The following is a 25655-nucleotide window of genomic DNA, read 5'->3' as shown; positions in this document are numbered from 1 at the left end:
CTGCTTGTGGTGCTTGGGAGCCGAGCACCATTGTTCGGAGTGTGAGGACTGCATGTCCATGACGGCGAAAGCCTTGAAGGAGCGCAAGGGGAAGCTTGAGAGAGGTAAGTCAGTCAAAACCTCCTCAAAGGTTTCTTCGGCTGAGTCGAGGCATTCGTCTCCTCGCCGTCGAAGACATTCCCATTCTAGATCTCGAAGTAGCTCCCACCATTCGTCGAGATCAAGACACTCAAAAAAGAGACGTCGAAGATCCCCTCCCTCATCGTCTTCTGTTTCCCCATAAAGGGTCTCCTGTCCCACAAAACACAGCTCTCAGGCTGAGTGGGAAGAATTCAGAAAGAAAATTGTTAAGCGACTTTGAGAAAGCGGCCTCGACCCCCTCGAAGACAGCTGAGGGTGATAACCCGGGTGAAGAACCCAAAAAATCAAAACGCTGCGAGTCTCAGCACCCGCCGAAACATTCCACCTGAGAGCGCCATGGGTAAGAAGGCACCATCTTCGACGCTGTCGTCGAAGATTCCTTCGACGCATGGATCGGCGCCATCGAAGCCGTTGTCGAAGGGTTCCTCAACGCATCGGTCGATCGACTCGAAGCCATCGTCGACATCGACGCCGATGAAAGAGAAGACCAAGGCTACTCCACAGCCAAAGGTGATTCCAAGGGCCTCCGGCACGATGCTGAGACCGTCGTCGATGTCCTCGAGTAGGATCCCGATCCTCTCGAGTTCTTCGAGACCTCTTCCAGTTTTCTCTTTGCCGTTTTCGGCGCCTTCGAAGCCTGTCACATCAGCGTCGACGACATTGACGTTTTCACGCCCAATAATGACGAGTTTGGCTCCTTCTGCCTTAGAGATGGGTTTTACACCATTTCAGAGGTCAGAGTACCCTGGACTATCTTCAATTTATGAAGAGGGGGAAGATTCTGACCAGGAAACATTTGGGTTACAGAGGACCACACTCCCTATTTCAGAGGATTTCACCTCTGAGGAAAGAAGGTTGAAGGACCTACAGGAGTCACTACATGAGGCAAGTGGGTTGGACACTTCCCCAGAAGTGGAATTTGTTAAGCCAGACCCAGGAGAACATGCTGAAACACCCTGTAGAACCCTTATGGCAAGAATTATTGAATGTGTGGGTTGGTCTGCGCCTTCGCCTGTCTTTCAACAGGATGACCTAACAGACATATTAGACAAAGGTCCACAGGAGGACCCTGTGGTCCCCTTCCATGCAGCCTTACAAAGGAAAATTACATCTAATTGGGAAACTCCTGAAGTTATCCCTGCAGTCAATAAAAGATTGTCAGCCAAGTATAGGGTAGCGGCTGCTGACCCTGAATACTTATCAAAACACCTGACTCCAGAGAGCCTGGTGATCCAAGCGGCAACTTCATCTAGCAGTAGGACCGCTTACCCTACAATCCCACAGGATAGAGATGACAAGAGGTACGATTCTATGGCGAAGAAAGTCTTCTCAGCTTGTATTATGGCGTTGAAGTCCATCAAAGCCACCTGTAAACTCGCCAGGTTCAGTCACACACTGTGGGAGTGTGCTTCATCAGCGGCTGACTGCATACCCGAAGGAGAGGAAAAGGAAGCCTTCCTTAACATTATTAAAGATGGCAAAAATGCCATGTGCGAATCACTTCAAACTGGCATCGATTCTGCTGACAGTATCAGCAGGGCCATGGCGGCAAGTACAACAATCCGCAGGCATGCGTGGTTGCGAAAGTCTGGCTTTGCTCCAGATGTACAGGCCAAACTTTTGAATATGCCCTTTGACGGCTCTTCACTATTCGGAAAAAAGGCTGATGACAGTCTGGAAAAGTTGCAGACTTCTAAAGCAGCAGCAAAATCTTTAGAAGCTGCTATCCGCCAAACTCCTTTTCGCCCCTCAGGAACCTCTGGGAGAGGAAAGTCCTTTCGCTATTATTCTGCATTCAGGAAAGGCAGAGGACAGCCGGCTCAAAGAGGCCAAAGGCGATACACCCGAGGTGGACGGGTCAAAGGTACTAAGGCCGCAGCAGCAGCAGGTGCCTCTTTACCCTCGGCATCTGCATCAGCCGCCCCAAACCACTCTGAGGCCTTTCCACACAATACACCTGTAGGGGGCAGGCTAACTCATCATGTGACGGAATGGCAGGCTATAACGTCAGATGCTTGGGCATTGGAGACAGTTGCCCTGGGTTACTGCCTACCCTTTCTACACATCCCTCAGAGTCATCCACCGGGGAACAGCTCTCTAAAAGTTCCAGATCCGCTCCTCTTGCAGGAAATTATAGACCTGCTAGAGAAAGGTGCCATAGAACCGGTACCTGTAGCGGACAGGAACAAGGGCTGGTACTCCCCCTACTTTCTCATACCAAAGAAGGACGGAGGGCTAAGACCCATCCTGGACTTACGAGAATTGAACAATTTCCTCAGGAAGGACAAGTTCAAGATGGTAACTCTCTCTCAGCTCCTTCAGGCCCTCCACCTCCAGGACTGGCTGGTATCTCTGGACCTTCAGGATGCTTATTTCCATGTGCCAATCCATCTCAAACACAGGAAATACCTGAGGTTTGCAATTGGCGACTCTCATTATCAATTTCGAGTTCTGCCATTTGGGCTGACCTCCCCCGAGGGTCTTCACCAAGCTGATGTCGGTAGTGGCGGCGAGTCTAAGGAGGGAAGGGATCAACTTTTACCCCTACCTGGACGATTGGCTGATCAGGGCTGTATCTTCGAAACAAGCCCAGGCCCAGCTAGATTATGTCTGCCACTTCCTTCACAAACTGGGCTTCTCCCTCAATTTAAAGAAGTCACAGATGATACCATCACAGAGACTCCAGTTTATTGGAGCAGTCCTGAACACTTCCCTGGAAAAAGCCTCGCCACCAGAGGTGAGGGCTCAAGATATTCTACAGATGGGCACCAAGTTTCAAAATGCCCAACGTCTCCCAGCCTTCGACTTTTTGAGGTTGCTAGGCCTCATGGCATCCTGCATATTCCTTGTGCCAGAGGCTCGCCTGAGAATGAGATCTCTTCAGTGGGCACTGAGAAGTCAGTGGTCACAATTCTCAGGGAGAATGACAGATCTCCTCCGGATTCCGGACAAAGTAGCCCGCAGCCTTCAATGGTGGGCCTATCCAGAGAACATCTTGAAAGGAGAACTGTTTTGGCAACCATGGCCGGAGATAGCAGTAGTCACAGACGCCTCACTCACGCGGTGGAGAGCCCATGCCAACGACTTAACCATCAGCGGTCGTTGGTCTCCATCGGGGTCAGACTACACATCAACCTATTGGAGCTGAGAGTGATCAGACTAGCGCTGAAAGCTTTCCTGCCATCAGTACAGGGGAGAAATGTCCTGATAATGATGACAACACGGTGGCCATGCACTACCTCAACAAAAGAGGAGGCGTAGGATCACTGCCACTTTGCAGAGAGGCAATGCAGCTCTGGTTTTGGGCAATTCGAGAAGGAATCTCTCTATCGGCAGTCCACCTAGCTGGAGAGAAGAACTTGACAGCGGATGCTCTGAGCAGGCAGAGCACAGTCTCCCACGAGTGGGAGCTAGCTCAGGAAGTCCTTCAAGAGATCTTCGCCCTTTGGGGAACCCCTCAGGTGGATCTGTTCACCACAAGCAGGAAGTGTGATCTGTTCTGTTCAAGGGAATTTCCCCCCGAGAGGAGCTCTAGGAGACGCGTTTGTAGTGGACTGGGAGTTTCCACTCCTTTACGCGTTCCCACCAGTCCCTGTTATTCCTCAAATGATCAGGAGGTTGAGAATATTCTGGAAAACCATGATCCTAATTGCCCCGGATTGGGCCAGGAGAACGTGGTACCCGGACCTTCTAGATATGTCCATCTGTCCTCCAATCCGTCTTCCACTCAAAGAGAATCTTCTCTCGCAGAAGGGAGATCAGGTTCTCCATCCAGACACCAGAACCCTCAACCTTCACGCTTGGCTTCTGAAAGGGTGAGGTACAAGGATTGGAATCTCCCTGATGACGTCATGGAGGTGTTGCTTTCGGCCAGAAGGCCAGCAACAAAGTCTTTATACCGCTGCCGTTGGAACAAATTTTGCAGCTGGTGTAGGGAAGAGCATATCGACCCTTTTTCATGTGGTACACCAACGGTGTTATCGTTTCTACTCTACTTGGCAAACTCAGGCCTTCAAGTTGGCACTGTAAAAGGCTATCTCGCAGCGCTTTCTATCTTCAAGCGCACTGCGGAGGAACCATCGTATTTCAAACTTCCTTTAGTGATACAATTTCTCAAGGGATTAACTAATGTTTATCCTCCAAAACCATTTCAGGTTCCCTTATGGGACTTAAATTTTGTCTTAAACTTCCTAATGGGCACTCCATTTGAACCACTTCACTCTTGTTCGCTGAGATTTCTCATGCTTAAAACTGTCCTATTGGTAGCACTAACATCTGCTAGGAGGGTGAGCGAGCTACAAGCTCCCTCCTGTAAACCCCCACATACAATTTTCCACAAGGACAAAGTTGTCCTACAGGTGAAGCCTAATTTCCTCCCAAAGGTGGTTTCTGAATTTCATATTACTCAGAAAATTACCTTACCTTCGTTCTACCCTCCTCCCCATCCGGGGAAAGAGGAAGAAAGGCTACATAGGCTGGACCCAAGCAGAATGGCTAGGATCAGGCAAGCAGACCAACTGTTTGTAGGATACTCAGGTCACAAGTTGGGACTACCATAACAAAACAAACCATCTCCAGGTGGATTGTTTTGGCCATTCTGGAATGTTACAAACTGGCAGGGAAAGAGCCACCCCAAAATCTTAGGGCTCATTCAACCAGGGGTATCGCAGCCTCTTGGGCTCTCCAAAGAGGGGTACCGGTCCGAGACATATGTGCGTCTGCCACATGGTCGTCCGCACATACATTCACAAAATTTTACAATCTGGATTCCTCCACTAGTCAAGAGACCAGATTTGGCAAGGCTGTATTACATTCGGTCCATCCCTAAAGGGATACATAACATTCTCACTCCCACCTCCAATTACATGCCACTGCTATGGGAGTCTATCAAAGATAAGGAATACGTCGGAGGACACAATCCCTTCGAAGAACAAGTTACTTCTTACCTTGTAATGTTCTTTCGACGGGATGTTCCTCCGACGTATTCCTTATCGCCCCTCCCATCCATCCCTGCAGTAATACTTCCCTTGTGGTTGCAGCTTACGCTCCTTCAAGGTCAATAACCAATTCAGGCATGACTTTTCTTATGCTACAAAATGGAACTGAGCAACGGACGCAGCGCGTGGCTATTTATGGGCATGGTGATGTCGGCGCCAATACGGTGGCCGTCGAGGGACATCGACTCGGCGGACGTCGACGCGCAGCGCCCTCTACAGAAAGAATTTCCGGGGCCAGCAAGCTGGAAACGTATTCTCAAAGATAAGGAATACATCGGAGGAACATCCCGTCGAAAGAACGTTACAAGGTAACAAGTAACTTGTTCTTTCCTTTAAAACTCTGAACAAGCAAACGGGTTCCCCCTGGCAATGTTGGCACTCTGTGCTGTACTGTAATGAACCCTCATCATATGAACCTGAATGCTTATATAAATACATATATCGCCACCAAACTCGTAATGAAGCCATCAATAAGCCATCAGCCAAACCAGAAATGCTCCAGTGCATCCTCCACTTTTCCTCCCAAAAATTGGCAGAATTACCATTCATTATTCCATCCGTGGTCATTCTGCCAAAAATCCCCATTGGAGTACCATGAACTCCAGAAAATTGGGATTTACATCACCTAACACCACTTGTAATCCTGTTTTAAATCCACGGGATCAAGTGGTGATAACTGTAAATCCGTTTGATGGTATCTTGGAGGATTTACCTCCTAAATACCTCCAAACTCGTAATGAGGACCATAGTCTTCTGGAATATGAAGGGCACATGCCAAACCAAGCAGAAAAAAAGACTTGCATCAGACTTTCAGCTTCTCAGACGTCCGCACACATTTTTCCTTTATTGGGATAACATGTCATACGAAAGAAGCTTATTTGTACTTGTGTTTGGGCTTGTATAGCACTAACCTACCTGTAGAGTAAAGTTGCGTTGGACAAGCTTAAACCGCCTTCCGTGGAACACTTAAGACATATTGCAAGAGTGTTTATTTAATTGAGCTGTCCATGTAAGGGAATGCGTCTCAGTTTTCAACACTGAGTGTACTACAATACTAAGAAAACTGTGTAAAAAGAGGCCCTCTTCATTTCAGACTTGGTTTCATTCAATCTAAATTCCTTTCCAGCCAAGCACCATGTTGCAAGAAGAGAACTGGTGGCGCTGTTACCCAGAGTCTGATGCAAAGTTGCTTACACCTCAGCTACAGAGCACAGCGCGAGTCAAATCAATATTTACACAAAATGAAAAAAGTGCCGGTCTGGAATGCGGCCGAGTTGCCAACACGGATCGATAGGTGTCAGCGCTCAGGAGGCCTCGGTCTGAAACCCAGGGACACCTGTGAAGCATATTTATGTCCCCAGCCTTTCGGGCCGGCAGTTTCAATTAAGGGACGTTGTACAGATCGACGCCAATCCAGGCCACTCGATTATGGCCGGTGCTCGGGTAGTGCTAAATTTGTAAAAATAAATTAGTGCCAGGGCCTGAATATTTTTTTGCAGTCCTGTGACACTACGGCCACCACCCATAGCTGCTCTCCAAAGTGTCAATATATTTGGGGTTAGACTACAGCTCGCACCTGCTCATTGTGGTTGATGGATGCACTGATTACCACAACTTCATAATTAAAGTGAGTCTGAGACAATAAGTGCACAGGCTCAAAATTAAGTGCCAGGGCTCAGCCCTGGCAAACACCCTCACAAATTAAGCACTCGACCCACGATATACGGTTTCAGATGGCTCATTAAAACCCGGTTTCCTCTCTCTCCTCAAGAGCGCGTAAGGCACAACTCCGGAGTTCTGAGGAGTGCAAAACTGAAGATTTTGGTCAGGAACTTTCTTTCGAGGCCAAGGTGGCCTAGGTAAGTATAATTGGATTGGTGGTTGCATAAACAAGCTCTAACTCCCAGCTATTCTGCATGGTATTGCGTTCTATTACCTACAGTAATTACTTTGTGGTTCTTTATTTGAGTTTTCATCACATTTTTTAATGAATTGTGGAGTTAAGAAGTAAAAAAGGGGTTGGGAGTGGTCCGATGACTGGCCGGGTGTCGGGACTCGGCCTGCTTCAGCCCCAGCTTGGCGGCTCAGTGATCACAGCTGCTCTGTGCGAGCGTGGTCAGAGCCAATTACATTACTGAGACCCCAGCTTCGCCAAGGGTACACATGCAAAGGTGGGGGCTCTGTCAAATATGCCAGCAAGGATTCTGGTATTTGTAGTCTCTCAGTCAAAATGGGGGAAATGCCACAATTGTACACGCTTTGCCCACAATATTTCTCCTTATGTTTATACAAGATGGCTTGAAATGTACACAAACCATGGTAATGTACACACACAAATGTATACATCATTAAATATATCGGTGTGCGTACCTTAGTGTGGTTTGTGCACTTTTCAGGCCATCAGCAGGTGTGGAGGGGAGATGAGAGTGCAAGAGGGTCTTTTATGTTTGCCCAGGATGTCATGTGGCAAGAGAGTCTGCAATCCTAGAGACAGGGGTAGTTATTTTCCATGATTGTGGCCATGTGCTGCTTTTCCAGGCACAAGGAAAAGATACATGTGGGTGGACAGTGTTGCTTTCTTTCAAAGTGCAGACACAGCACCACTTGGGTGCTTTTGAGGCCGGCAATCCTGTTCAAGTGTTTGGCTAGCAGGATATCACCCAGGCTGCACGTTTCCAGTGTTGACGCTTACCCACAAGACCACACAAAGTTGTCATCAAAGCACGTCTCATATTTGGAAATGTTGTTTTCCAGGAAATATTGCACTATAAATTGCTGGGTTTAAAAAGCGAGCACCTTTTATATTTTGGGCCTCATTACGACCAAGGCGGTAAGTTACCGCCTGGGCCGTGACTTTACCACCATGGCGTAAACTATGTTTACGCCATGGTGGTTGGCGGATTTACCGCCCCATTCCAACCTTGGCGGGGCGGTAAATCCCCATTTACCCATTTACCCTTCCCCATTCCCATTTTGCCCCATAGGGCATAATGGGAGTGGGGAAGGCGTTAATTACGCCACCGTAAATTACGGTGGCGTAATTAACTCCATGGTCCCTTAGCGCCATGGATTTTAACACCTGCTAAAAGCAGGTGTTAAGTCTGCCATGGCGCTAAGGGACCTCGTACTCAGGCGGTAAGGGTCGGCGCTGTTTACGCCGCCGTAAAACCCTTACCGCCTGAGTTGTAATGAGGCCCTTTGTCAGCAAAGTTATTGAATCAAATTTAATCTAATTTAGTTTTGTGCATCCAACTGTGTATCCGCCACCATTTTGTACTGGTTTAGTGCTTTTGACCTAATGCAAATGTAGGTGTGCTACTAATTTGCTAACTGATCTGTATACCTAGGCATTTTCAACATGCTCACTGATCTCTGTCTGCTTGGCTGCCTGGTGTGATTCTACTGTTGCATAGTGCTTGACCCTCTCCCATGGTATCCTCTGGCTCCCTCCACCGCCTCTTCCTCTTATCTCCCCTCATGGCTCTCTCTGTCCCCCCGATCTTTTCTAACTGCTTCGTCATCTCATATCCTCCCTCTCTCACTAAGTCTGCAAGGAAGAAACTAAAAAAGGCATTCCTGAGTTCTAACCCTGGTCTGCCCATCGTATACACCTACACCAATGTCTTCTCCATACAGACTATCAATGACATTCTCTTTGCTGTTCCTTCTTCTAATCTATGGACCCCCCATATGGTCTTTGTCCTCTCCCCTTTCTCCTCCTCTCCCATCACTGGCATTACCAGATGGGAAGTGCTCTTGGCACACTTCGCATCTTCCAAATGCACCATTAATCTCTAACATAATGGCACTATCAGGCCCCTGGCACTCGGCCCAATCGCTGCCTTCTTGACAGGTGCCTTTCTTCTCTCTTCAATTTCCCTTCCTCTCCTTCTACCCCTCCTTCCCTCATCCCTCCTTCCCCCAGTGGTGGCCCCCACCCCTCTGCCCCCCATTGAAAATCTTTTAAAGTGGTTAACCAGCTTCACTTAGCCACCCTCAATTCTTGCTCTGCTATCAAACATTCCTCTGACATCTGTCACCACCTTGAAGACCTTGACATCCTTGCTCTCACTGAGACGTGGGTGAAGGCCAGCTGAGGTAGTGCTTTTGACACTCTTCTCCTTGAAGGCTACAAAATCCTGTCCAATCCCAGGCCCTCGTGGCCTGGTGATGGAGTTGCTCCGATCTTCTCTCTGTGGGTTCCTGCCTCCATCATCCCCACTCAAACCTACTCATCCTTTGAAAGCCTAATCTGCAGGCTGTCTGTCTCACCTACTTTCTCTCTTTATCTTGCTACCATCTACCGACCCCCACCGAACCGTCCTCCCCCTTCCTCTCAGAATGGGCCGACTTGTCCTCCCCCAATCTTATCTTCCTTGGGGACTTCAACATCCATCTCGACTCTCTCAATGTGGCCACTACTCTCTGAAACTTCTGCAACACTCTTTCCCTCTCTATCCTTCCTTCTGGTCCAAAACACTCGGCCAGACGTACCCTTGATGCTATCATCTCAAAGACATCCCCCTCTTACCCTCTCATTACCCCTCTCTCCTTTCTGACCACTCTCTCCTCTCTTCTCACCTTGACCTTCCCTGTCCCCTGACCCCTCCACCTGCACTACCAGTCTCCTTCTCTGTCATTCTCATCGGCACACCCACTCCCTCCTTCCCTGCAGCTCTCTGGCTGGCCTCTCTTGGCCCTCTTTCCGCTCCCACCTGCATGGCTAAAAACCTCGGGGTCATCTTTGATTCCACACTCTCCTTCTCTCCTCACATCTCTGATGTCTCGAAGAAGTCTAATTACCAGCTGCACCTCCTCAGAGGTATTCTTCCTTTCCTCTCCTTCCCCCAGAAGCTCACTGTCTCCAGAGCCCTGGTTCTCTCTAAGCTGGACTATTGTAACAGCCTCTATCTAAATCTGCCTGCTTCTACTCTCCGCCCTCTGCAACTTATCCAGAACAGGACTGCAAGACTTGTCCTTGGCCTAAAGCCCAGGAATCGTATCTCTCCAGGACTGAAATCTCTGCACTGGCTCCCAGTGGCTGCGAGGATTAAGTTCAAAACCCTCTGCATTGTCCACAAAGCCTTCTGGGGCCTGGGGCCAAAATACCTTCAACTCTCTCTTCCTAAATATCTTCCTTCTCAACCTCTCCGCTCTTCCTGCTCCAACTCCCTCAGGGTCAGTCGCTTCTTCAAGCAACGAGTTGGTGGTAGATCTCTCTCTTCGGCAGGGGCCTCCCTCTGGAACAGCCTTCCTGCCTCCCTGAAACTTGAGGAGAACTATCTCCGGTTCCGGAAGCACCTCAAAACCTTCCTCTTTGCTTCTGCTTTCACTCCCCCTCTCCCCTGTTGATTTTCCTGATAGATACTGCTCCCTTCTGATCTTGGGCCCAGGCCCGCCAGTTGCCCACCTGCACTGCCTCCCTGGCAACCCCTGCACATAGGGACTGTTTTTCTGTATCCTTACAGCCCCCCTACCAGCACATATGTTCTAAACTTACCATACACTGCCACCTGCTGGCCGTTTTATTTATCTTATTTTATAGTACTATCCCTTGTACTGCACTTCCTCCCCTCTACCTCCCCCCCTGCACTTTTCCCTTTCCCCTTCTCATGCACTTGCGCCATCTGAATGTCACCTGGCCAAGTAGGATCACTGTCTGTCTCCCCTTTGTTCCCCCTCCCCTGCCCGGTCGCGCCTTGAAACACTTGTGTATAGGCGCGTTAAAATACCATATCATATCATATAATTCTACAGATGAAGCATTTGCCGCTTCCTTCATCCCTCCTCTGCCCTCCTCATTAGACTCTCCCTCTGACTCTGTTCTTGCTAACCTCCACCTCTCTAGCTCCAACATCCTGGACATTCTTGCCCCTGTCATGAGGATCTGCATGAAGCCTGCCTCCAAATGCAACTTTTGGTAGGACTCCGACTTGGCCGCTTTGGAACGCAAGTGCAAAGCTGCAGAGCGGAAGTGGCTGGCATCTAGCTCATCCTCTGAAAAACTGGCCTGCCGCTTACCCTAAATGCATTACAGTCTCACCATCTGCTCGAAGAAGAGGGCTCTTGTCCAAACCTGTATCTCTGTAGCCACTAACAACATGGCTGAACTCTTTAAATTCTGCAAGGAACTTGCCAATCCTACTGCAGTCGCCTCTTCTCCTCCCCCTACCCAGGCCCTCTACTCTGCACTGGCCGCCCACTTGTGTTCCAAAACTTTGGACATCTTGTCCTTTCTGTCATCTGCTCCACCCTACACACCCTCACTCCCTCTCTCGCCTCCCTTGGCACCACCATCCCCCTACTCTCCTCTTTCTCTCCCACTGCGCCAGATGAGATCTCTAGAGTCGTCCTCTCTATGAAAGTCTCCTCTAAACAGGTGCTTGCCTGCTCCTCCAGAACCATCAAGGACAACATTGCCTCTCTCGCTCCAGCCGTGGCTGACCTTTGCACATACTCATTTGCAACTGACTCCTTCCCACATCCCCTCAAGCACTCTCTTGTGCCCTTTCCTAAAATAGCTGTCTGCTGACCCTTCTTGCCCGGCTAACTATCGCAATTCTCTATCACCCCTTTCTTGGGCAAACTCATGGAGAACCTGGTCATCCTTCAACCGACCCTCCACACCGAAATGGCCAGCTGCCTCCATGATCACCAGACAGAAACTGCTCCCCTGAACACCCCATAAGACATACTATCCAGCCTGGATTCCAGCTCTCCCTCTGTTCTGATCCTCCTCGATCTCTCTTCTGCCTTTGACACAGTCAACCACTCCATCCACATAAACCGTCTCTGTGGTACCCTGGGCATCAGGGACAGGGCACTGGTGTGTCTCATCTCATCCTTTTAAGCAGACCTTCCCAAGTGCAAATAGGTACTTTTCTCTCCTCCACCACACTCTCTACGTGTGGCGTCCCTCAGTGCTGCATTCTATCACTGTGGCTCTTCAGCATCTACCTGAGTCCTCTGGCCTACCTGATCTCCACTTTGTCCCCTCATTTCCAGTGTTATGCAGATGACAAACAGCTCTCCTTCAAGCTGCAATCCTTCTACCTCCTCCTCCTACTCCTCCCTCCTACCTGACTTGACTGCTATTCAGGCATGATGCTCTGCCAATGATCTCTGCTTTAATGCCAGTAAGACAGAGATCCTACTCATGCTGACGTCTGCTCCTTGTTTCCCCCCCCCTCTCTCTGGCCAGACTCCTTGGGTCCCATCCCCTCACCTACCAGTCAGGCAAAAAAACCTTGGGATCATCTTTGACTCCTCTCTCTCTCTCTCTCTCTCTCTCTCTCTCTCTCTCTCTCTCTCTCTATCTCTCTTTCTCTCCACACATCACAGTCCTTGCCAACTTTCACCTCCACCTTCTCAGGGACATTGTACCTTTCCTCACCGTCCCCCAGAAACTGAATGTCTCAAGAGCCCTGGTTCTCTCTAGTCTTGACTACTGCAGCAGCCCCTTCCTCAATCTGCCTCTTGCCTCCCTTTGCCCCCTCCAACTAATCCAGAACAGGGCTGCAAGGATCAAATTGAAGACCCTCTGCATCATCCACAAGTAAATCTGGGGCCTGGGACCTCTTTACATCCAGCTTTTCCTCCCCAAATACCTCCCGGGAAGAATCATTTGATCCTCTGGCTCAAACTCTCTCCCGGTCAAACGTTTCTCCTAGCAGAGAGTGGAAGGCAGATCCCTTTCCTCAGCTGGTTCCTCCCTCTGGAACAGCCCGTTCCTCCCTTCGACTTGAGCCATATCTTCTAAAGTTCTGGAAAAACCTCAAACATTTTCTCCTCTTCCGTCCCTCTCCACCTCCCGTGCTAACTCTCCCTCTGCCGCTACGACTGGGGACTGGTCCCTTCAGAGGTCATACAAGGGCCAAACCAACCCCATTCAGTGTCTCTGTATCCTTTGCCAGCACTTGCCCTTGGGCTCGCTTTCCCAGACTAGCCCATCTTGGACTAACCTGCCCACCACACTCATCCTCCCTTTCCCCCTTTTCCCCTGGCACTTGCCACCTTGGCCCATCCAGCACTTCCCTGCCCCTTTCCTTGGGGGCACTCCACTCCTGCACTTCTCCCTCTACCCCCTCACCCCCTGCAGTTACCACTTTCTCAAGCACTTGCGCGGTAGGATTGTCACAAGGCCAATATAATAGTTTGTTGTTTCATGCTTCTCTTACTCCCGCCAACCCCCATTGTGTCTTGTGGCGCCTGGAAACACTTGTGTACAGGTGTCCAATAAATAAATAAATTGGAAAGAAGCAAGATGAGAGAAATTGCACCATTTAAAAACTATTATTTTGAACATTTACTTTGAGCGGAGTTCAACTGCCAGCTCTGCCCCCTCTGAACTCTGCCTCCTCAGAACCGTGCCCCTCCTCCTCGCCCCCACCCCTTGGTGATTCCCCCTTAAATGTGTTCCTTTTCAACCACTGGGAGGGTTTGCGGTAGGGCAGTAAGGAAGGGGAAGGGGAATGTACTTTGTGGAAAAGTACCACAAAGTCATTACTGAAGTCAAAAGAACATGGAACCCTTCTGCAGATGCGTGTCTGATCTGGTCCCTAGGCTTCCACTTTCCTTTGCCACCCTTGAATTTCCCAGTGATTCTCTATGAACTCACTTCTGGAGTAAACTTTCTGACTTGAGTGGAAATGGTAGGGTTTTGATTAGAGGACAATTGGTAGTGGTACGAAAAGCCATGTAGAAGGCCACCAAGGTGCAGTCCTCACCCAAAGAACAGCTGAACTGCATACCATTTTTGGGTCCCCATAATTAAAGTGTCCGCATGGTAGCCAGGTGTCCCCATGATCTTTCAATCAACTTTACCTGCATTCCGCAGAACCGCACACCCAGCGAGGCTGATGTGCTCTGTGCACACTTCTTCATGTGCCTGGCCTTCTTCTCCTCTGTGGCATCGTCGCCATGCTGTCGATTCCCCATTTTGAGGTCTAAAATGCATGGCAAGTAGAATTTGGAGGTCACATTCTCCAGCAATAAAAATCCTTTTGTGAGGTTAAGAAATATCAACTTTCTTCTTTTTTTATTTAGAAGTGGAAAGAGCAAAGTTTTGGACTCTACATGTCAAGGAACTTGGCGGAGAGGCCCTAGAACCCAGGAAGCATGCATATTGTGAGTTTCATCATCATATTAAAATGGCAGGATGTAAATTGTGACATATAATGCACACCCTTTTGTACACCCTGTGAGGCAGTATATACGAGGTATTTGGTGCACAATGGCTCTACATCATGGTGATGTACACTCACTTTGGTACACCCTTGGCTGTAGTATTTGTGGTATGTGATGCACAGAGTTTGGGAATAAATGAAAGAGCCACTAGGCACATGCATCCGCGATCCACTCCAATTTCGTCAAGCTGGGAAGATTCAGGCAAATAACTTACTTCTTCTTACAAATGCATGTATTCATAACAAATGTGCAAATACAGCCTCTTTGCATATAGTATGTGGCTTCAGAGTCAGCCGTACATATATTGACTTCTTGTCTTAGGCACACGCACCTTTAAAATGATTGTAAAGCCCTTGTGTTCCTTGTTTTGAAATAGTTATGCTAACAGCCTTTCTTGGGTTGGAAGCGTTACAGTCCCCTGAAACTGTTGCTTTAATCATGTCTGCTCATGTTAAAATTGTTTGACTCCTCAACAACGACTTTTACCTATTATGTTTGCACATTTTGCTAACCTGCTGAAATGGCATTGGTCTTCGTGCATCATTTTGGTTTATGCCCTGTTCTTTGTGATTGCCTTGATATGAAGCTTTAGTGATATCATGCAATAATACACACACCTGGCCAGTCCTCACGCAACTATTAAAATAGGCAGGCTTTAATTTCACCATTGGCTCCATCTCTATCTGCATTTTGAAAATGAGTCCAATTAAGAATTTCTATTGCACAATGTTTCTATTGCTTAGTGAAGAGTAGGCTCCTTCTTTAAAACCTGTGCTGGGTTGGCCCTGAATTAACATATTGGGGGTCATTCTTCTGAGTTGAGCGGTAAGGGGTTACCGGCACTGGTAAGGATGCCGGTGCCGGTAACCCCTACCGCCCTACTCCGAGGTCCCTTAGCTGGTCCCACCAGGAATGGCTGGTCTGATCAGCCGTTCTTAGCGGGACCCGTTAAGGGACCTTGCAGCTAATAACGGGCCTGCAATTTACAGGCCCGTTATTAGCACCTTCCCCATTCCCATGATCTGACGGACCCTTAAATGTGGCGGTAATAGCACTACCGCCGCATTTAAGGGTTACCGCCAGACTCGTGATGAGGCCCATAGCATGCCAATGCACCTTTATGGCAGCATTTGCGAGCCTGTGAAAAATTATAAGCAAAGAGGGAGTGATTTGGAGACAGGAGATAGGAACTCTGGAGTTCGCTATTGTCTTCCTTGTACACCCGTTTAACTGGCCGCTTTTTCAAACAAATATAACGTATGATGTCAATGCATGGATGTGATGACGTCATGATGTAAACAATGTGCCAACATGACACATTGTGGGCTATTGTCCCGTTAGGCTGTATAAGTGACTTGCAATACATCAGTGATGTAGAATTGCAGGGCAGGGGCAATATTGCGGCACAATACTTACATTGAGTCTTGTTTGAATGTAGAGAACAGTCGATTTTACCTCTCAAATTTTGAAGAAAGGACGCCTCTTGTTTCATAGTTCTAGTTAAGATACCTACCGGTTTTGATTTTATTGTCATCATTGAACTCTTTGCTACCCATTTCACTTTAGAATTTCCACCGACTAAAGAGGTCATGTTTCCACAGTTAGCACTAGTTTGTGATGTAAAGTTGATGAAGAGGTTTAGTCCTCCAGAATAGAATTTCAGATTGATTTGCTTACACTGACTGCCACTGGAATCCAGGTGAATAGGGGGAATAGGACAAAATGAAAGAGGGCAACAAGTCTGACCCCCAAAAGTCCGACCCCCATTTTTCTGCAGATATATATGTGGGGGGGTAAAGTTAATAAAAATGTATAGGGGTAAGGTGGAGGGTTGTGGGGTGGTCTCCCCCCACATATATATTTGCGGAAGAATTGAGGAAAAAAAAGATAAGACTTTTGGTAGTCGGCCTTTGGCATTCGGTCATTTGACGCAGATACAAATAGGAACCCTTAATATGGAAGTTTGATTCTCCATTGATTAGATCAATTTTACTATGAAACCATTAATTTTTGATTTTTTTTAGCACAGACATGTCTAATGCACTTTGTTTACCTTATAGTATTGGAAGATTAAAATTGTTGAACTGGTGACCTAATTCAAGCTCCTGACAAAGGGGATTACCCGAAACGTGTAGAGCTCTGCATTGATTGTTTGACCACATCATTAAATGTTTGTTTGATTGAATTTTCTCCGAATATATTTAATTATAGGTGCCTTTGAATCACTGTTTTGATGACAGATTTGTAAGCTTCAAACAATTCTCGTTTCAAATCAGGAATAATTTTGATTGTTCTCAGTCCTTTTGGTTGTGCAGGGGATGCAAGGGTCCTTACTAAGGACTCTTTCCTTCCTTTGCTATTATGCTTTCCACCTGGTGCCAGGGTGATTATACTCTCTTCTACACCCTATGTGTCTTTACCAAATTAACCTGATACACTTAACATTTGGAGTGTAACACCAGTGTCTTTCTCGACAAGTACGACGTTGCTACATTGCCATTGAAATCTTTTAGCCAAAAAAAATTCATCGAAAAAAATGGGGGTTTGGAAAGGGATATAAGGAGAACGGGGGTGGGGAATAGGGACTAGATAGATAATAGGGAATGGGTCTTGCTGTGGAATCCCCCCAAATATAAAAAAAAATTAGATCAGTTTTTCAGCCGAACATTTTTGGCAAAGAACTCAGTGAAAAAAAACCTGGCGATGTAAGAACTTAGAACCCAAATTATATATATGTGGCATACAAATTGATATTGCCTCTACGTGTAAAAATGTTTTCGTTCTCGCCTGATTAACTTGCATGCGACATATTCACTACATTTGCCCTTGCGTTTATATCTTTATATGTTCACATATAACTTACATGGATTTAAGAGAAGAAAAACAAATGCAAAGGTTGGAGATGATCATGTATGTATGAAATATTGGGCAAAGGCCACGTTTTGTATCTACAATATTGTATGTATATCACCTGAAAGTTTGCTTAGTAGGTAGGAGTGGAAATTTGACATAAGCAGACCTTTGTTACTGGTATCAAATTATGTGAAAGGAAGTTGTGTACAGCCCTACAGATATGTGGCGTGCTAGCCACTTTTACTATATCTAAAATGTCAAATACTTCCAACGGAATCAAAGAGTCAAAATGCTCTCAACAAAAAATAGGAAACAGCACACGCATAGGAGCATACCCCATACGTCGAACCACTCGGCTCCATAGACATGTTGGAATTAGTGCTACCACAGGAAGGTATGCCAGAAAGGAGCAATAGTATTAATGCTGCCTGCTCTGAAGAATGTCGTTGAGGCAGAAATTCTTTTAATTTGCTTGAATTACTCTGTGAAAACAAGTATGGATTACTAAAACAAACTGCTTTAAAGTTCAAATATACTTTTACTTGCCTAAAAATCACCCTCATTGGGAATGCAAATGACTTTTTTACGCCCCAAGAAATAAAAGTTCTCCCTATAAAAAATAGAGAGTACAATATACCCACATGACAATCTTAAATGGTTTTATGGGTTCCTTAGTTGGGCTTGTGAATTATTGAGAGTTCTCAGTGGAACATATTAGATCATTGATATTTGTTTTGTACTGCAGATAATACAGGTGAAACATCTCAGTTAACCAAGTTTATCTAATGGAGAAAACATGTGCGGAGACGATTAATCTGGCCTCATGGTATAAAGAGAGTGAGTGGGGGTCAGTTTTTGGAGGTAACTTTGTGAAGTTGAGAAGTGATCACTGGTCAGAGAGGAGGGAAATGAACAGATATTGAGCACGGAGCGGGCATTTAGAAACAGTGCAATAGAAGAGTATGATCATGACTGCTTTCATCCAAAGAGAAGAAATGGTTATCTGGGTACGAAACCTGCCTGGCTCAATATCGTCAGAGAACTATGATGTTGGGGAGGGTCCAATCAAACTTAATTCTTATTCATTTTTAACTCTGTTTTTCAGCAACATTACTAAGTAATCAGGTGTGGATTGTAGTGTAAGGATGCAGAGTAGAGAACATCCGTTTCTGGGTAATTCTCTCGTACATGGACCTTATACATGGGATCATAGAGTGTAGTGAGAGGAGTCTAAACGCAAACGGCATTACCAAGATCACTATTCCCTAGCACAGAAATTGGTATAATTTCTGGTACAATGATGGAAATATTCTCTGGCACAAGGGCAGGAATGTTCTCTAGCATATAGGTGTATATGACTTGTCCTACCAGATTAAAATATATTTTCTTGCATTATCAGGTATAAATTAGCTTGCACTGTTATATGTGTATTGTCTCTGGAGCAATATTGGGTATAGTTTCTGGAACAGTGGTGGATATATTTTCTGAAACAGGGATTATTATCTTACACAATGGCATTTATACTTTCTTTCATCATCCTAAGTATATTTTCTGCATTGTAATACGTATTTTCTCAGGATTTGCAGCAGCGGATGATGAATGTGTGGTTATTTTCTGCTGAATTTGTAGCCATTTCTTGAGATGTCTGAAACCATGCCAGTTCTTTGAAAGGCTTTCACCTTGTTTTCAGACGGCTTTGATAATGACTTGGGGGGAAAATGTGTTTGTAATGGGGATTTCAATTAACTTTTATTTCATTACAGTTTACTCCGTAAATGATGTAATGGGAAATAGAGAGTGAGGGAGAGAATATCTTGCACACTACTCACAGGACGGCTCCAGATCTCTAGAAGAAGAGAAAGGAGCAGACCGGCAAGCCCAGCGCCAGAGCCTTTGAACCTTTCAGTTGAAATGTGCATTGATTCTCAGGAGCCTGGGAGCTGCTGCCCTATAATGTTGGCATCCTTTTTATAAGGCAACATATTTCTTTCATCCAGTACATTAAATGCGTACTTTGGGTACTTTGAAGTGTGAACATTATAGGATACCCTTCCCTGCAACCCACAGGCCTCCTTCCATGTTTTTGCTGTATCCAGAAGTGTGCTAGTACTAATTGCCTCATTGCCTTTGCGCTCCGGCTCTAGACAACATTACCATCTTTCTGAATAGTCGTTTAGGGTTTCAGCTTCCTGCTGGTTGACTTTTTGTTCTGTGCACTAAACCTGGCCTGTCATAATCTGCAGCTACTCACGCCCCCTCCTCCTCACTATTGAGTCATTAAGGATTTTTAACAGGAGAGAGCCGAAAGGAAGGGTTGATGGTGTGAACATATCTCCATTATAATCATTGCACCCTATATATACTCTATGCACCTCAGACAGGTTTTTTCCAGCTGTGTGCAAGGGAGCAGGCACTCCCAATCATCATTTTTAAATGGGCCCCAAGGAGCCTCCACGTAGTTCATCTGGCCCTGCAGACAGATGGGGTGTGGAGAGAAGGAGAGAGAGCAAGTGACAGACAACCAGACAAATTGCTACAGAAAGAGGCAGAGACAAAGCAACAGTAGGAGACTCAGATAGGGAAAGAAAGGGATAACTACAAGGAGTGAACGGAAACCGGAGATTCTTTCATGAAAAGACGTTCCTGTTACTGGATCAGGCTATGCTATGCCGGGTACAGATTGTATTGCAAGTATTCCCTTAAAGTACAGTTGCCATGTTGGCATGTGGCATGTATGCGTGCTCCCTTAAATTATTAATAGTTTAGCCAAAGTCCCATCCACTGACAGGAGAGGTGAAATTATGCAGGTAACTTTATATGGGTTGTGCAATTTAAAAATGTACCTGACTGCCAACTTGCCAAGCAGAGGTGCTTGCTCAGCCAAGCGTGACTCTAAACGCTACACAGCAGCGGATGCTGCCAGTGTGGATAAATTAGAATGCATAGCTATTGATCGTTTTCATGCGATCGCACTTTGGGTAAATCCTTCCTTCTCACAATGCAACAAAAGGATACGGTGCAGCTGATTCTTGTGGTACTCTGAGGACATGAGACTGAGCTGCTTCCGGTGGCACTGGAGCCCCCAGGGATTGGAGGCGGATCTCGCTCTCTGGTTTCCATTGGAGTCTTCTAGGTGGCAGGTGAGCTCAGTGCGGACATGCAGTTCTGTCCTCAGCAAGTTTGTCCCAGGACAGCTGTAAAGGCACAAAGGAGATCAAAGGATTCATTTCTCGCATGCCAAAGACAAACCTTTTCCCTCTGTTGCAACTGGAACTGCATTGGTAGTGAATGCTAGTGATTTCTTAATCTGAGATCATTCATTTACTTCTGCAAAAGGTTAGCTACTGCCTCAGGGAAGTGATCTGACTTTGGTGCACATTAGACAGATAAAATATGCACTTAATCCACACGGCATCATAGTACTCATCCCTCTAGCGATTCTGGATTTAGGGTGGCCGCTTCAGCCGCCATGCCAATTCAAACATGGGTCTCCCTCTTTTGTATCAAACCACCTATGAAAAAAATAGAGCTTTGGCAGAATCAACCACATGTTAGGTACAGCTTTGCAATGTGACTTATTCAACTATACATTCAAACATACTCTGTGACGAATCAAAATAATGTGTCCCTTCTCCGCAAGGGTGAGCACCCCCCCCCCTCTGTGAGACAATAGAGAGTTTGAGGCAAGTGGGACCTCACGGGGGAGACTTCCCTTAGGGGACAAGGACTCTGGTTCCCCTTAGGAACTCCCTACAGTCGTAAACACTATGGCCTAAATGACAGGCTATACAATACCGGAATCCTGTAAATATCAAGACTAGGATGAAGAACCTCCACAGAGATTCCATTATCTTATAAGAAATGAACATGTCCCTTTAAATCAAAGTATGCAGCTCACTGAGACAAGTACATTAAATAACCGACCCTGTATGGAGAGAGGAGAGGAACGCATGTGCAGGTTAGAGAGGGCTTTGTGCTGTTTATGACCGAGAGGAGGTGGAGTACTCACCAGAGAAGAGGCACATGAGTTTGAAACTCGCATGATACTGCAGGCTGGGATGCCAAATGAATGTCGCAGCCCAAGCATGAGAAATCCACAGGCCAAGAGCCTGAAACGAGAAACTGGGACACCAGAGCCAATGCGCAACCCCAGTGTGAGATATCAGCAGGGCAGAAGCACGGGAGAAGCGAGAGCACGGGAAACCCATGGTGGACAGACAGTTCTAGAACGGTCGCCAATACCACCACGTCTAGAGAAGCCGAGAGTGTCCGGCCCCTCATCAGAAGACTGAGACCCCATAGAGAGAAGAGATACCACAAGGAGAAGTACGCTGAAGAAGGCAAGGTGACCATGCTCTGAGGCCCGAGAAGTGGTCGCTGAGGAACAAATCACCCAAAAATGTTCACCCTTCGTAAGAGAAGTTAACGAGGAGAAGGGAGACAAAAGATAGATAATTATATTGTGCAGACCACTCATTGCAGTAGAAATTATGAGACTGATGTACTGAGGAGATCGTCTAAAGCACCTTATTGGAAGACAGGTGTAGGCGGGTCTACAATAGCCAGCTTAAACCTTCACTTTTAACTTAGCCCGCCTCTTACCTGTCTCCAAACCCTGCTCTCCTTGGTTCAAGATCACCCCGATGTATCTCACTATGAAGGTGGTGAGGATAGGGAAGATCAGGTATTTAGGGTATGATCCTTAAATAACCCTAAGCGAAAAACACAAGGTTAGAGTAATTGTTACACAAAAGGAAAGGCAGACAAAGGAAGGCTGGTGTATGGTTCTTTTTAGTTGTTAAAAGCTCACATATTTACTTTTCCAGTACACCAGCAGGATTATGAGAGTGTATGTATGAAAGGGGCAAACACTGGACACTATATACAACTTAAATTACTTCTAGCAGCTGCATATCTAAAGAATAAAACCCAAAAATATGAAAAGAGTCCTCTAAAGTATTATAAAATATAAGTGTCTTTCAAAAATATGTACAGTCTATACGGTGCACTGTATTAAACGCTATTTATTAAGACCTTACTTGCAAAACAACCTGGCCAGGGCTGTCTCAAGGTCTCAGCGGCTGTCTCTCCAGATGTTGCTCTTTCCCTCTGCGATCACTGACTAGGCTTCTTCTTGTGGCAGGCAACAGACAGTAACAGCAAACGTGTTTAGGGGCGCCAAAGTCTTTAAATGGGCTGTGCTGTGTATGTCAGATGCACCCCAGGACTATGAGGCAGCGTGGGGAGCCACTCACAACACTACTCAAACGGGGTCATGTCTGTCAGGTGTGGCCCAGGGAGTCCAGGTCGGCCACCTGACACGGGGTAGCCCCTTCACTTGTAACAAGCCCAACTGGGCTAAACACACATTAGGCACTCCCCACTTATGGGGCGCACCAGTAATTAGAGGTGCCCAGGGCCAGCGGTTATTCTTTTCCAACTAGGGCGTGGCGGTGCTCTCAGGCGCTCCCCTGCTTGTCAAGGGAGCACCAGCGTGAAGGCCCGGGTCGCGGAAGTGGCAAGCCCTGAGAAAGAGCACCTCCAAACCTCTTGAAGAGTTGAAACCATTGTGACACAGGGGTTACACAGACGTATCCTTGAACTAGGTGAACTTACATTGTTGGGATACAAGAGAGAGCAAGAACATTATAAGAAAAGATCAGCAGAGAACAATTCACAAAAGCAAATCTGAAATCCCTGAACCTAAATTATCAGAAAAACAGAGATAGAGACACTGAAAATATGTATGTTAAAATACTAAAACAGGGAATAACAATACCCTGGGAGAAGAGGAAACCCATATGATATTTAATTTCAGAAGAAGAAGAGGAAAACAAAAGGAAAGAGCATTTTGAATCAGGGTTCTTTGTTTGCCAATGGGAGTTTTTTATATGGAATTATTACTGAAACCCCCCCCAAAAACTCCCCCTTCCCTATATTTTAAATACTACCCCAACCCCATCCCTAACCATTTTATCCCCCCTTTGACATTTCAATGAGTTTTTCAATGGCATTTCTTCGGTAAAAATTCCATTAAAAAATTCCTGTCGGCCAAACGACTGTATACCGTAAATAAGGGAATATAACAGTAAGGGCCTCATTACACGGAAGGCAGTAAGGGTTAACGGTCACCGGTAATGGTACCGGTGACCGTTAACCCTTACCGCCTTACTACGAGGTCCCTTTGCAGATTGGTACTTTAACGCCTGCTTTTTAGCAGGCGTTAAAAACCAACCCACAAAGGGACCGGGGTGCTAATTACGGTACCGCAATTTCCGGTACCGTAATTAGCACCTTCCCCATTCCCATAGAGCCCTATGGGGCAAAAATGGGAATGGGGAAGGGCAATGGGAGAAGGGGGATTTACCGCCCCGCCAACCTTGGAATAGGGCGGTAATTCCCCTTTCCTCCAAGGCGGTGCCGGTATTTTACCGGCATGGACCAAGGTGCTAATAGCTAATAGCACCTTGGTCCACCGCCTACAGTGTAATGAGGCCCTAAATCAACTAAATAAGCAAGGTTTACAAAGTAAGCTGAGTTCAGATTCACCAAGAGCGAAAGATCACCTGAATAATAGTTTCCTCCCAGGATATGCTGAACTATTAACAAAGAGTATATAGCTTGGAAAAGAAGCCCTAAAGGGGATCCCATGGAGGCGGGAAAAGTACATAGTGCAATTGAATAGTTACAGAGTCTCTTGTGACTACTAAGAAGTCACAAGAGACTTGGGGAAAATTTAACATCATTAAACAAACCTATAGATTGGTACTAAAGTACCCTTAGGAAAAGGGAGTCATTTTCCAGGTGAAAGTTAGTTTTCATAGTGGTAGGGTCAGTTAGCATAGTTTTTGGAGAGCTGACTGTATCCGCTTGTATATTGACGTGTGGCTGACGAGTGTCCGTAGTTAGAAATATAGGCAATGACAACCCATAGAAATGGGCAAATGTATGCTTTACTTTAATAAAAGTTTGTGAATCATGTTCTTCTTCTGACTCGCCATAACCTCCTGATTTTTCAATAGCTTAGTCTCTATTAGTGCCTGTACAGATTTAGTACTTCGATTCCTCTCAGCATTGGTTATCTACAGACAGTTCCACTTGCCCCGCAGCTTTCTCCACCACACTGCCCCAACGTTATGCTACAGCTCCGTAGAACTCAACGGTTTTGAGCAAAGACTTAATGGATGCTAAGCAGCTTTAAATTGGGAATTCAGCTGAAACACCTGGCTTTACACATAGAAGCAACACTCTTTCAGGCTCTAGGCAGACTCTTGTCATGTGCCCACGGAAATGAGGGACTTAACAATTGGTGAGTACTCAATTATTTCAATACAAGAATGAATACAAATGTTTTTTTCCTACTTAATTATCTCACATAAGCCTTTTACATTCGATCAAACTTTCTAACAAAATGACTGACAAAATTATATTAATAACAAGTAAAACCAAGCAGCAAAGGAAAGCAAACACATGTTTTGTGCTTAAAGACATGTGGTTAAAAAACGCACTCCTTAAAGCTTATAATCATGTGTCTTGCACAAAATTGGGACACAGCATGATGGTTACTCAAAACTACAATTGCATGTGCCAAAGTTATAACAAACGTACAGGTGCATTCTCGATATGAGCAACAGCAGCAGTAGACATTCTACTATGCAAATTCCAATGTTAAGACAGTAGGTGTGCTGAAGTGCATAGGTACCTGTATATTCTTAGAAGAGATCACAGTATATTTCTGCCGGCTGCATACACTATACACAATTTGAATGAGTTGTTGGTTAGTGTTCAGTTTTGCAGGTAGCACAAACGAGCTGGATATTAGCCTGGTAGGGGCCGGCAAGATACTCATTGTGCCCGTGATTCGTTATTTTAAGAAAGCAGCGAAGTTAGTAGCAAGTGAGCTCACCTCTCGTTCCGCGTCTTCCGCAGGTTGCTTTGCTTCCAGTTGGAGAGGGAGTGATCCCCACTGCTGGATTTGGCCATCTTTATCTGGTGCCAGATGGTGAGCGACGATTCTGTGCTGTGCAATGTACCTTGGATGTCGGCTTGTGGACTGGCTATCAGAGAGATGCGTCCCATGCTGTCCTCTCTCAGGGACACCGAAATAATCCCTGCAGATACAGGACACTTTGCAAGAGTTAATAGTGGCCCATGTGTTACATCTGTTATTCATCTAACAAACGATTTGTCTCCCCCTTCTGGAGACATACAACTAAGTACAATAGCTGAACACAATCCTGGTCTCTAGAGTTAACATATGGAGCTGTCTAGTTTTGGGCATTCTGGTACACCCTTAGCAGGTAACAATATTACAGGTTATCCATCCGAAGCCCTACCTGTAGAATATCCTAGTGAAGCAAGGCACCTCTGTCACAACGCCCCACCCCCTCAAGCAAGCAAACTTTGCACACCTGTGTCTCAGTAGTTTCAAAGTGCATCTGTTTCTTTGTAACATTCCATTCCTCACTACCATAGATC

The 25655-nt window shown here is 46.3% G+C and overlaps 1 protein-coding gene across 3 annotated transcripts in view; it reads right to left on the bottom strand.

Moving 5' to 3' along the window:
- IP6K3 (inositol hexakisphosphate kinase 3) overlaps positions 1 to 25655 on the bottom strand; it is a 98555-nt gene that overhangs the window by 5304 nt on the left and 67596 nt on the right. For 2 of the 3 annotated variants that reach the window (XM_069633519.1, XM_069633520.1), the window contains exons 2-4: positions 25084 to 25304; positions 20193 to 20371; positions 13962 to 14137 (exon numbers count right to left, since the gene is read on the bottom strand). In XM_069633519.1, coding sequence (XP_069489620.1) covers positions 13962 to 14137; positions 20193 to 20371; positions 25084 to 25256 — 528 coding nt within the window. In that variant the 5' untranslated portion in view covers positions 25257 to 25304. The remainder of the gene's footprint in view (positions 1 to 13961; positions 14138 to 20192; positions 20372 to 25083; positions 25305 to 25655) is intronic. The other variant, XM_069633518.1, reaches the window with a different exon arrangement.

This window comes from Ambystoma mexicanum, chromosome 13 (assembly GCF_040938575.1).
Source record: "Ambystoma mexicanum isolate Mex_15411 chromosome 13, UKY_AmexF1_1, whole genome shotgun sequence".
Classification (NCBI taxonomy): Eukaryota; Metazoa; Chordata; class Amphibia; order Caudata; family Ambystomatidae; genus Ambystoma; species Ambystoma mexicanum.
Note: the sequence above shows the minus strand (reverse complement) of the source record. Positions and strands in the feature narration are given on the sequence as shown.